This window comes from Hemitrygon akajei, chromosome 17, assembly GCF_048418815.1.
Source record: "Hemitrygon akajei chromosome 17, sHemAka1.3, whole genome shotgun sequence".
Classification (NCBI taxonomy): domain Eukaryota; kingdom Metazoa; phylum Chordata; class Chondrichthyes; order Myliobatiformes; family Dasyatidae; genus Hemitrygon; species Hemitrygon akajei.
Window position 1 is genome coordinate 48,187,366 of NC_133140.1, and position 13,311 is coordinate 48,200,676.

General features: G+C 38.1%; 1 protein-coding gene across 1 annotated transcript in view; it reads left to right on the plus strand.

Annotated features, from left to right (window-relative positions):
* LOC140740669 (NEDD4-binding protein 1-like) overlaps positions 1–10,228 on the plus strand; it is a 28,999-nt gene extending 18,771 nt beyond the window's left edge. Inside the window, exons 3-7 of the mRNA XM_073070062.1 lie at positions 872–1,002; positions 1,317–1,413; positions 2,248–2,355; positions 4,898–5,002; positions 8,479–10,228. Of these exons, the coding sequence (XP_072926163.1) occupies positions 872–1,002; positions 1,317–1,413; positions 2,248–2,355; positions 4,898–5,002; positions 8,479–8,728 (691 nt within the window). The 3' untranslated portion in view covers positions 8,729–10,228. The remainder of the gene's footprint in view (positions 1–871; positions 1,003–1,316; positions 1,414–2,247; positions 2,356–4,897; positions 5,003–8,478) is intronic.
* Positions 10,229–13,311: the final 3,083 nt, after the last annotated feature.

Sequence of the window (13,311 nt, forward strand, 5' to 3'; positions counted from 1 at the left end):
TTCCGCCACCTTCAACTAATGCCATCATTATTCACATTTTCCCCTCCCTTCCACTCTCAACATTTTAAAGGTGCTATCTTCCCCTCCCTTTTGTATTTTTTAAATAATCGTCAACCACTCTTCCTCACTGCATGTTCCCATATAACTGCAGGAGATGTAATACCTGTCTATTTGCCTTTACTCTTCTCAGCATCCTGGACTCAATCTTCTCTAGAGCTGAAGTACTTCACTTGCACTATCAGTGTAGTGGTTCTGATGTGCTTACTTGCTAAATAGTTCTAGCATTCTTTTTAAGCTTCCAATAACCATGTAACAACATTCTCCATGTGTTTTTGTTGCCCTCTTCTGTCTTTTATTTGCAAATCCTTCAAATCAGTTACACTGAATAAGTATTCCCCACCCTTTTAGAAGATTCCAAACCTATACTTATTATCTATATCATAGTTGCCCCTCTGTCCTATCCCTTCCAATGTATGGGAGAAGGAGTTGGTAAGAACCAATCTGAGAGAATTGCTGTTATGTGGCTTCTATGCAATAACAATTACATGGGTCTTTTTATTATGTATTAGGCTTTTAGACATACCAATGTTTAAGAAAAAAGCTTCAAGTATTAAAAAAAAACTCCTACCAGAAAACTTTAAATACAGTATGCTATTTGTCTATCTGTCACAATTTTTTCTTGCTTTGTAATTTTTTTCTGCCATTCAAAAGATGAGTAATTCAGATATTGATGACAGAGTATTGGGGATGCTTAAACTACTAGCTTTACTATCAGGATCTTGGTCTGGACAGCATTCAAGGTTAATTTGAAGATGTAGTAAAAGAATTTGATATGTCATAATTTTATCATACTATATTTTTATTTTCATAGACATGGAATGAAAAAAGTATTTTCCTGTCGTGGTATTGCTATTGCAGTGGAATATTTTTGGAATCGTGGTCACCGAAAAATAACTGCCTTTGTTCCTCAGTGGCGAACCAAACGTGATCCCAGAATCACAGGTATGCTCCATCAATAAAATGTGCAATAATTTTAAGTGACATTTCTATTGCTGGTAAATATAATAATTTGAATGGGTTTGCACCTTGAAATTAATTTCTTTGGCTTTGTATGAAAATTTTAATTACCTCATGACATTCATATTTTACACTTGTTATATGCATTGGCTATCTTACAACTTTGGGTCTCAAAAGTAGAGAAATTCAGTCTGAAAGCATTAGATTGATGTTTTCAGTATAAACAACTTTTGCTAAGCTGTTAGTGATTGTCTATAAATTGCAATGCAAGTGTGATTTAAAATTTTGTTTATCAACAGAGCAGCATTTTTTAAATGAACTTGAAGAACTCGGTGTACTTTCCTTCACACCGGCTCGAAGTGTGTGTGGTACAAGAATTGCATCGCATGATGACAGGTAAAATGACTGGGCAGACCTTCAAAAGCTCAAATTATACTAGTAGTTCAAATACAGTACATATATTTTTGAAAATTACTTTAGTATTGAAGTTCTTGCTCAATGTTTCTCTTCCCCGATCCCCACTATCCCGATTTTAAATAAATCACTCACCTGAATCTTACACGTTTACTTGTGCATAGACTAATTGTATCTGCATGTTTTACATTGACTTTGATATCCTGAAACATTAAATAATATCCACAGTAAGGAATCTATTTGAGTTAAACTGAGATTTTAAATTTAAAATACTGTTTGTGGTATGTAAAATTTTCAAAGTAAGAAAGAAATATGAAAAAATTGCTCCCTGGACATGAATTACCCCATGGCTCAATGTGGAGAGGAGTCCCCATGAGGGCAGGTATTGAACACACAACCATTCTTCTAAATTGTCACTCAGAGCTGCGTCATGACTATCTCTATATTTGCAAGCCATTGGCAGGGACTGACAGTATCTACTGCAGGTGGTCAGAGAGATCCTAGATGCTACAGTTCCCTTCTCCTTATTCTGCATGTGATAAATGCTGTTACTTATCCTACCCTCCCAAACTTTAATGTCTTTACATTTCTGAGCTAATCTGTTAGGAGCAGATGACTGAAATCTGACAACTAGAGAAACTTTGAATGTGGCTGAGGTAAAATGTCAGTAGAATAGCCTTAGATGTGCTTGTTGGTTGACCTGAGATGCTAAAACAAGGTAAAGGAATATTGATAAGTTAAGACACTAATCAAGGGAGTAAAAATTTGCCCTTGGTGACTGACAAACATTTTTGTCATTCTGTTGTTCCTTTACAGGTTTTTATTGCATCTTGCTGAGAAAACAGGAGGAATTATTGTCACTAATGACAACCTGAAAGAATTTGTGCATGAGTCTGCGGCCTGGAAATCAATAATTCAGGAAAGGTAACCACACATTTATAACAGTATGCACTGAGTATTCTAATAATATGGTGCAAAAGCTGTTTGAATTGGATCATAGTAGATCCTAAAATCTGAAGTCATGAAACTGAAGACATTAAGTAGGAAATCTAAGATCAAGCAATTTTGATTGATGCCATAGTTCAGGTTATGCCTGAATCGATACAGAGTTCAGCACAACAAATTTGTAATTTTGAAACATTAAGACCTAGTGTCTGGTAGCATAGATCAAGCTTTCTGAGTGACGCTCAACACTCAACATTTGTGCCAGTACCACAGAAGTAAACATTTAGTTTACTATTCATGGAATTCATGCTTTTTGCAGTTATTAGAGGACAGAATTGTATTCACAAAAGCTGTCGACTTTTCAAATTCATTTTAGTTTTCTGTCTGCTTTTTATATGAAAAATAGCAGCATGTCTAAATGGTGATTTTAGACAAGATTTTAGCAGGTGAATTATTAATTTACATTAATGGGAAAATTCTGCAAGTTAATAACAGGCATTTTTAAAAAAGCATTTTGACTCATCAACAAAACTGGCAGTGAATGAAATATTTTTCTTAGGTAGGGTATTTCCTACCTAAAAAAGATATATGATTTTTCATTATTAAATATTGACAAAATGCATGCCTTGGTAGCAGGCAATCTTTGAAGGAGTGAATGGTTTTGCTTTACTATTCCCCATTTTTGTCAATTAAGTGATGTATTATTTGAATGAAGACTTCATTTGTGTAAACTGCTGATACATATTCCTTATCTATGAAGGGAAGCATTTTGCATGAATTTTCCAGCAGTAGTAACTAAATTGTGAACAAAAGCATTGACTGTGATTTAATTGTCTCCCAGGGTCAGTGGCTTTAATTGCAGTCCACCCACCATTAATACATGCAGGTTGAGCAAACTTTCATAATTTGCATGTTGATTACAGTTAGCACCAAGTTGTTTCGGTTTAGCATTAAATAAAAATTACACGTTTATTTATCTTTGCCCCTTTGTAAAGGGAATTTATAAAGTCTAGTGACAACCAGAAACACTGATTCTTTGCTTGTCCTCTTTAAAAGGTTCATCATTCTCACAGATCAGAAGGTAGCAAATGTAACCCCATTATTTAAGAAAGGGTGAGAGGCTGTGGATGGTGGGCTGAAGCCCTAGTTGTCTTGTCTGTATCAGGGATTTGGAGAAAGAGATCGCGTATGTTGCAGCCATTGATGCTGTTGCCTCATGGTTCCAGGGACCTGGGTTGCATCATGACCTCAGATGTCTGTGTGGAGTTTGCACATTCTCCCCATTTCATGTGGAATAGGGAGAATGTGCAAATTCCCATGTCATAAACATGTGCTTTTGAGTTAATTAGCCTCTGTAAATAGTTCCACTCTAGGAGTGTTGCATATATGAGAGAAGATAGATTACAGGGATCTAAGTGGACAAATGTGAGTGATGGATTTGCTCTGGGAGAAGGCACAAACATTTGTATGTCACATTGATTCAAAATTGTAAGTAAGAATGAAGAAATAATGCTTTCATGTTTTCTGATCCTACAAAATTGGGTGGAAGATTAGTGTGTAAGGAAGGATGCAGAGGTTTGGGGGGTTGTGTTCCATTTATAGGTAAAAGGATGAGGAATAACAAATGGCATAGGTGAGAATGCAAGGTGGTTGGTTTTAATGGACAAAACAGAAAAAACAATTATTATTTTAATGGTGACAATTTGAAAAGTGTTGTTGCTGAGGGATGCCAAGAAGAGATTTGAATTCTCATCTCTGGATAGTTATTCTGAATCTATAAGTAGTCTAGTCATTTAGCTGCTATGCTGCTGTTTTGCCTGTTCCACAGGGACTACTCATTAACGTAGGAAACTAGGAGGTGATCTCAGAAAAATACACCAAGTTTAACAGAACAAATACAAAAATGATGTGTGCCGTGGCTGGTGTTTATTAAACCAGGATTCACTGCGTGAAGGTAAAGGGGTCCACCATTCAGGATGGATGAAAAAAATAGTTGTTCAGCCAGTGTTAGTGGAATTTTGGAATTCTCTGCCTAATTGGATTGCAGAGACCCTTGCTGGGTGTTCAGGGAACCAGGGAAAATAGCACTAGTGCAAGAAAGGAACACGATAGTTGTTCAGCCAGTGTTAGTGGAATTTTGGAATTCTCTGCCTAATTGGATTGCAGAGACCCTTGCTGGGTGTTCAGGGAACCAGGGAAAATAGCACTAGTGCAAGAAAGGAACACGAGGTAAAGGCCAGCTATAATTGTATTAAATGGCAGAGCAGGCACGAGAGCAAATGTCTACTGCAGCAAACATTTTTTAAATACTTTTTATTGTTATAGTTGAGGCTGAGTGAGGCATTCTTACTGCTTGAAGTAGATGAATGTTTTAAGTAAGAAACTAGGGATTTGATAAGGAAAATTAATGATTATTTGCCCAAATTCTTTAGGCAGAAATCTTACAATTATATGCACTTTAAAATTATGTATTGAATTATCTTATTTTGGCAAATAGTAACCTGTTTATTCTATTTATAAGATTACTACAGTATACATTTGTTGGAGACATATTTATGATACCTGATGATCCCCTTGGAAGGAATGGACCCAGACTGGACATATTTCTGCAAGCAGAGACTTCCAGGTACTGCATACTAAAAAGGAATTTATCCAGATGTTTGTGCTGTGGAAGGGAGCCACTAAGTTTTTTGATTTTTTTTTCATGTTTCAAATGTTTTCATTCTAAAAGAAGTGAACTTTTAGTTTTCATTTATTTTCTGCTAATGATTTTTATTAGGGTGCAATTTCTTAAACCAGTAAGGCACTCCTGCAATTTGCTGGAGTAGTTTCCCCTGAAAGTAAGTAGCATCAGTTAGCTGTTCACTACAGTGAAAACTGCAAATTAATTATGTCTTAGTTTGACATGGGCATGTAACTATTCAGCGCCTTGTTGAAATGTTTTGTCGTCTCCTGGAGCCAAAAGCAGTTCTCCAATTTCAAACAACATTTCAGGACAGACTGCTGTTTTTCAGTTGAGATTGAATTCTTATCTGCTTGTTCAAGGAAAAAGTGAAAGATCCCACAAAAAAAATTGCTTTGGATTTCCAGCGTCTGCAGATTTTCTTGTATTTGTGAAAGATCCCATATGGCAATTTTTGAAAGATGATTAGGGAGTTATTTTGCTGTTTGGGTAACATCCATTATACCAATAAAATGCATTAATATTTGTATTTCTGATATTTATAGTGCTTGACAAAAATTGGGTTCTATTGGCTTATACGGGGCTGTTACCTTTTTAAAATAAAAAATAAACTCCATTCAGGCAAATGAAACTGCACATAGCACCCTCTTCACCAATCAGAATCTGAGCCACATTCGCCCTTAATTTGCCATGGTAAAAGTACCATGGGTGTATTTAAATTAGGGGTTCAGATACTGTATGTCCGGTTGATTCAATACATCTTGAAAGTGGTTGTATTATGCCTTATTGGAAAGTGACTTGGTGCACCGGAGAGCAGAATGATGCATTTCATTCTTAAATAGTATTTTTAGTAGAAAAAAACCACTTCATTCTGTTGAGTTTCATTGCACATTTTCTTTGACGATGCTGTCTATAGTGTGGATGTGGTCCAGGAACTTTTCCCCCCTGCTGAATTTAATTGTCTCTGTGTTTCTCTAGTGCACTAGTCCATATGCTCTTGCATTATCCGGGCTTCTGTGTGACAAATGGCAGTATTGTGCTTGTTGAATTCAGTTAATTTAGAGTCAACTAATTTTGTCAGTGTGATTTCAAACAATTGCTAAAAATGCTGCAAGATTAACCTACATTTATGCAAATTTGTATTTGAAAGCCAATATATAAGCACTCGTGTCTTGCATATTATACTGTCTGTCAGAATGTAGTATTCAGTCTCGGTCAGGCTTAAAGCTTCCCTTTACTCTGAATCTCAGACTTGGAATTTCTCCTTGCAAGTGTTGCTTCAAGGGCATTCCCTTGAACCCAGGTTCTTAAAATGTTCTGAGGTTTCATATGGAGTTAAGTTCCTAGATATCTTCAAGCTAAATGTATTGTTATCACAGCTCACTTGATCTGGTTCTAACTGTTCAGTATAATCCTGATTTGGAATTCTGATATAGGCCCCAAGCAACGTGTTCCTCAGTGTGAGCTTTTTATCGACCTTCTGACTTGAGTTCACTTTCATTCTCAGAACTTAACGGACAACGAATCACCTTTGCAGAAGCCATCTCGGAATATTGATTAAGGCTATTTAAACAGTCCATTCTTCTATTCCCATGATGGTTGTGATAACCCTATGACTACCATAATCATGAATAGCAGGCATTCACAATCTCCAGCAAGAGAATTTCATACCCTTTACCTGATGCTACTATTTGCTTGTTCAGGCCAACAGCAATACTGAGTTGTTGATCAGAAATTTAACTGAACCACCCCTAATGGCTGCAAGAGAAGGTCAAAAGCTAAATAACCTGCTTCAGGTTGCTTTGGAGTGTCCATGATTCTCTAAAACTTAATAATGTTACGAACCCCGTAACTGGGTGACTTACCAGCAAAGATAGAGACGTCCGTTGAAGTCTGATGATACTATTTTTAACAGTATTTATTAGTAAAAATACACAAAAATAATATCAATGCAAATATACAGATAATATACATCGTCAATACTAAATCTAAAAGTGCGGGTATAATAATAATAAGAAATAAGCTCTATCGTTGTCTAGGGGATAATGTATTGTCCGATGGAAATATAAAGTTCACTGCAGTTCCACACAAGCTGCCGTCTTTTTGGTTGTCGCTGTGTTGCAATTGTTGGGGAGAGAGAGAGAAAGAGAATGGGAACATTTACCGCTACGGGTTTTGCCAACCTTCCTTTATGATTTCGATCCGTCAGGTGTCTCATTGTCGTGGCTGTTCAATTGTGACCTCTCCTTTAGCTAAACCATTCTTCCGTGGTGAGCCCACCACCCAGGCAAGGGAGGACGCACACGAGCCCCCACCAGCTTTCGCTATAAAACGCTGTCACGGGATTTCTAGCGTTTCTCCTGGTGCGTCTAAAGGGGTGTTCCCCAGACCCCTCTTTTATCCTCACTCACGGGGTCTCAGATGTCAGTCAGGTTGGGATGATGTAATTCCTCAACCAGACCACTCTGGTTGTCCCCTGAGAGGTTTCAATGACCAGTACAGTACTCAATACACAATTCCTTCTCCAAGAGACAATAACGGTAATCAGTGGTTCCGTTTCGCTTTTGTTAAGAGACATTCCAAACCTTGTGTATTCGGCGGTGTCTATAACAACCGCCCTTGCTGTTCCCGCGTCTCTCTCATTATTGACATGCTGTGTATCTCTCTCATTTCCTGGGTCTCAGACCCGAAATAATAGCGATCTTGCGATCCTCAAAAAGGAGGGGGCGACTTTGCACCCTTCGGCCCCTCAGAGTTGCTCCACATTCGTAACAATAACAACTGGAAAAAGTAAATTGGGTGTGGCTCAGAATGCACTCGTCACTTGGGTGAACTACCCTAAAGATACTCACTACCAGCCAGAACATGGCTGTCCACTTGATTGTTGCCCCACCCTTCCCTCTATATTGGCAGTGTAGAAAAATGCATTACAACAATCCCCAAGGCATTTTTAATGTCATCTCAGAACTGATAACCATCTGCAAGTGAAAAAACAACTTTGATCATATTGCCAATTCTTTGTTATCCATTGGTTTAAATCCTGGAGCTTAGTATCCTAATGTGCCAAATAATTTCCTTCAAATGGATTGCAGTGATTCAGATGGTGATTAATTAACACTTAGGATACTTTAGAAGCAGAAATAACTGCTGGCTGTGACAGCAATCCCTGCATCACATGGATGATTTTGATTATATAAATGGACAATTTGGGATTCGAGTAAAATCACCTACTGCAAATCTTTTTTTCCAAGAGTTATAAAATTGAAAATGTATTTCAAAAATTTGTCTGAACATCATTGCTATTTACAAGATTCAGTCTGCATTTTGGTTCTCAAAACGCTAGTAGAAGCAGTTGAATACGTGCTGGTGTAATCTATTATGTAATGAACATACATCTGAGTTTGTTTTCTTCCTTTTAGGACTTTTCCAAATGCAGTGGTTAATCAAAGTGTGCCGATCGCAACACCACCTGTTAATTACCCTCCACTCTTGGAGCAACCTGTGATTCCCCATTTGCGATCAAAAGAAGAGACTGAACAACTGAAACAAGAATTGTTTAAGATCTTTCCGGATTTTACCCAAAGAGAGAAAATTGATCGAATTCTTTCAGCAAATCCACTCATGAGAGACCCCAATGCACTATCTGCATTGGTGCTGGATCATGAGTAATTTGCTGCATTTGCTTGTTGAAATGTTTGTTAAAACATAAATTTTAATTTTTCTAAAGTGAAATTTGAACTCAACACCTAAACTATATATCCTATTCCTTCGTAACATAATAGCTTGTTTCAGAATTGAAGCAGTGCCTGGCTTTGAATGAAAATATTTTTTATTCAAAGACTGGAGCCCTTCTACATCAGGACAACTGCTATATCTATCACATTGAATATATTTTTGGCTTCCATCTTATTTTCCTATAACAGCTACAAAGAATGCTGAGTCAATAGTATTTGTTTCTATTTGTGTCCTTTCAGTTGAGAGAGCACAAAGTAAGAATGGAATTTAAAAGCCTCATCATTTGTACTGGTACCTTATTTAGTGCTCCAAGTTTTCCAAATGTGAGGGTATGGATTTCCAGCAAAAAAAGGGACATTGTAGCATTATATACGTATATATATATAGGCAGATGTGTTACTGACAGTGCTGCTATGCCAGGATTCTGGCATTATTCCCTGCCTTCTCCACTGCAGTCACTACCGTCCTGGAAACCTTCATAAATATAACAATGAATCGCTTCTTGGCTAGGCGTGGGCAGGCGACCTCTGTGGGCTGGTGGGGTTGTCTACAGTGAGTGATGCACCACTCATTGCTGAGACTTTGAAGCTCAAGATTGCACAGCGAGTATGGGGTGTTGTTGCCAAAAATGCAACACCTGCCTTCACTGGTGTCAGGCCTCCCAAATCACTGTTTATTGGATCTAATGGAAACTGCTGTTGTCTCCTCCGTACTTGGTGGCACAGCCCTCTCCAGCCTGGAAAATTCCCTAATCTCAACGGAGGCACGTTATCACATTTGAGAAGGGGTGGAGATGACACTAAATGTGAGCCGTCTGCCTACAAAATAGGCAGCTTCTATCAGTTCCCAACGATCTTACCTAAATTTACCTTTCCAGCCAGTGCAAAGACCCATTCTTAGCCCTAATTGGCTTCATAACCTGCCTTATCCTGTTCAGTACCATCCCTCATAGGCTGTCTCTCCACGCTAAGGCATGGGGTGATTTGTTGTTCAGTCCGTGCAGCTTCCCTGCACAGCAGCTCACAGTAAGAGCAGAGACTTTGTGAACATTCAGACTGGAGCAGTGAGTGCTTAAATTGTATCAGTGAGGTACCAGTATAACCTTTATTTTTGTAAAATGTACATGTTCTGGAACATACAAAAAGATTTGTAAACTTGCCAGTGTATAAACTGGGAGATTTTTATTTATTTACTGGCTATAGATAGCATGTAAATAGCATGAAAATCAATTATATATTTTTGACAAATGTAACTGTAAATTTTGAAAATGTGTTCATGGTTTAGAGGACAGGCTTGTAACTTGCCTGAGATTGTATTTTGTCAAGCCAAAACTAGTTTGTAAAGCTGTTGATGTAAGAGTTATACAGATATGCTCAAAATACTTCAGTTGATCACTACTGAATAACCTGCTGTTTGATTAAAGTCTTTCTTTGATTTTGTGTACTGGCATGCCAATTTTTTTAAACCAATTTCCTTGGTATCAGATGACATTTTGTTACCATAGACCACGCAAAACTGGCAGTCAGGTAAAGTGTTCCTTGGGTAGTTCCATACACAGCAGTGTTGTCTGGACATTTTGATCCTTGATTTCAGCTGCTTTAACTTTTGAGGCTGTAACTGTAATTCTTAAATAATCTCGTTCTTTAAATACATGAGTATGAGCAGACCGATTTTATCCAGGGTACAGTCAGTACAAGAAATGAGAAATAGTGGTGAAGAGAAAACCAGTAATATCTGGAAGATCCATGAGAATTTATTTAACTCCTTCTGCTTGGTATGTTTTTCTTAAGGAAATAGATCTCAAGATGTCATTCTTACATTTTCAGAAAAGATCAGATTGACAGTACAGGTGTCTCCCACTTTCCGAACGTTCACTTTACGACATTTCACTTTTACGAAAGACCTACATTAGTACCTGTTTTCGCTAACCAAAAGAGGATTTTCGCTTTTATGAAAAAAGACACCCACTTTAAACTTGTGTTTACCCCGAGAAAGACTTATATGACATTGAAGCCTTGTGGGGGCAGGTGTGTGCGCATGCGTGTACGTAAGCATGCACGTACGTGCCGATTTTTTTTTTCTACAAATCGGTTTTGCCTCAATCTTCCCAATTCTGGTAAGTGAAACTGCACTGTACGTACATTATTTCTACTTTATATATGCTGTGTATTTATCATACCATTCCTGCTTTTACTATATGTTAATGTTATTTCAGGTTTTATGTGGTAGGTTTTTTTTGGTCTGGGAATGCTCAAAAATTTTTCCCTTATAAATTAATGGTAATTGCTTCTCTGCTTTACGCCATTTCGGTTTACGAACGGTTTCATAGGAAAGCTCTACCTTTGGATAGCAGGGGAAACCTGTATATAGATTACATATAATTGAATTTTGGACTGGATGCTTCTATCCAACATTTTTTCCTTGGGTGCTACATTTTAATTACAAATTTTGTGCTGCTTGAAAAGTGAACATCTGAAAATCTTCTGACTTAACCAATAATGTTTTTCAAGGTATAAGCTATAATTCTGGATATTATTCATCATTTTATGCTGTTCAGAAATTAAATTCAGTAATATTTTTCTTCAGTGTTAAAATTAGTATCACTGCATTTTGTATAAATGCTCATGTTTGGTTCATATTCTCTAGTGCTAATTAAACTTTATAGTACCTAGATAAGTGTTGCTCCTTCCATACATGCACATACAAACCCCATTTCCAGAAAAGTGGGGTAATTTCCAAAATGCAATAAAAACAAAAATCTGTGATATGTTAATTCATGTGAGCCTTTATTTAACTGACAAAAGTACAAAGAAAAGATTTTCAATAGTTTTACTGACCAACTTGTATTTTGTAAATATACACAAATTTAGAATTTGATGGCTGCAACACACTCATCAAAAGTTGGGACAGAGGCATGTTTACCATTGTGTTACATCACCTTTCCTTTTAATAACACTTTTTAATCATTTTGGAACTGAGGATACTAATTTTAGTAGATTTGCAACTGGAAATTTTGTCCATTCTTGCTTGATATAAGACTTCAGCTGCTCAACAGTCCATGGTCTCCGTTGTCTGTTTCTCCTCTTCATGATGCGCCATACATTTTCAATAGGAGATAGATCTGGACTGGCAGCAGGCCAGTCAAGCACACGCACTCTGTGTAAACAAAGCCACGCTGTTGTAGCCCGTGCAGAATGGTCTGGCATTGTCCTGCTGAAATAAGCATGGATGCCCCAGGAAGAGACGCCTTGATGGCAACATATGTCTCTCTAAAATCCTAATATACGCCTCAGAGTCAATGGTACCTTCACATACATGAAACTCACTGATGCACCCCCATACCATCACAGATGCTGGCTTTTGCACCTTTCGCTGATAACAATCAGGATGGTAGTTTTCATCTTTGGCACGGAGAACTCGACACCCATTTTTTCCCAAAAACTAGCTGAAATGTGGACTCATCTGACCACAGCACACGGTTCCGCAGTCTTTTGGTCCATCTGAGATGAGCTCGGGCCCAGAGAACTCGCCGGCGTTTCTGCTGTTATGAATGTGAAGCAACTCTGAGGGGCCGAAGGGTACAAAGTCGCCCCCTCCTTTTTGAGAATCGCAAGATCGCTATTAATTCGGGTCTGAGACCCAGGAAATGAGAGACGTCCAGAATACACAAGGTTTGGAATGTGTCCTGACCTCAGCGAAACGGAACCACTGATAACGGCCATTGTCTCTTGGAGACGGAATTGTGTATTGAGTACTGTACTATTCATTGAAACCCCTCGGGACAACCAGAGTGGACTGGTTGAGGGATTGCATCATCCCAACCTGATTGACATCTGAGACCCCGTGAGTAAGGATAAAAGAGGGTCTGGGAAACAACCCCTTTAGACGCACCAGGAGAAACGCTAGAGATCCCGTGACAGCGTTTAATAGCGACAGCCGATGGGGGCTCGTGTGCATCCTCCCTTGCCAGGGTGGCAGGCTCATCACGGAAGAACAGTTTAGCTAAAGGAGAGGTCACAATTGAATGGCCACGACAAAGAGACTCCTGACGGATCGAAATCATAAAGGTTGGAAAAACCCATAGCGGTAACTGTTCCCATTCTATTCCCATTTCTCTCTCTCTCCAACAAAGTGCAACACAGCGACAACCAAACGACGGCAGCTTGTGGAATTGCAGTGAACTGTATATTTCCATCGGACAATTCATTATCCCCTAGACAACGATAGAGCTTATTTCTTATTGATTATTATTATACCCGCACTTTTAGATTTAGTATTGACGACGTATATTATCTGTATATTTATGTTGATATTCTTTTTGTGTATTTTTACTGATAAATACTGTTAAAAATAGTATCATCAGACTTCAACGGACGTCTCCATCTTTGCTGGTAAGTGACCCAGTTACGGGGTTCGTAACTCTGCATAGAGTTGATGTATGGCTTCCTCCTTGCGTAATACAGTTTCAAGTTGCATTTCTGGATGCAGCAACGGACTGTGTTAAGTGACAATGATTT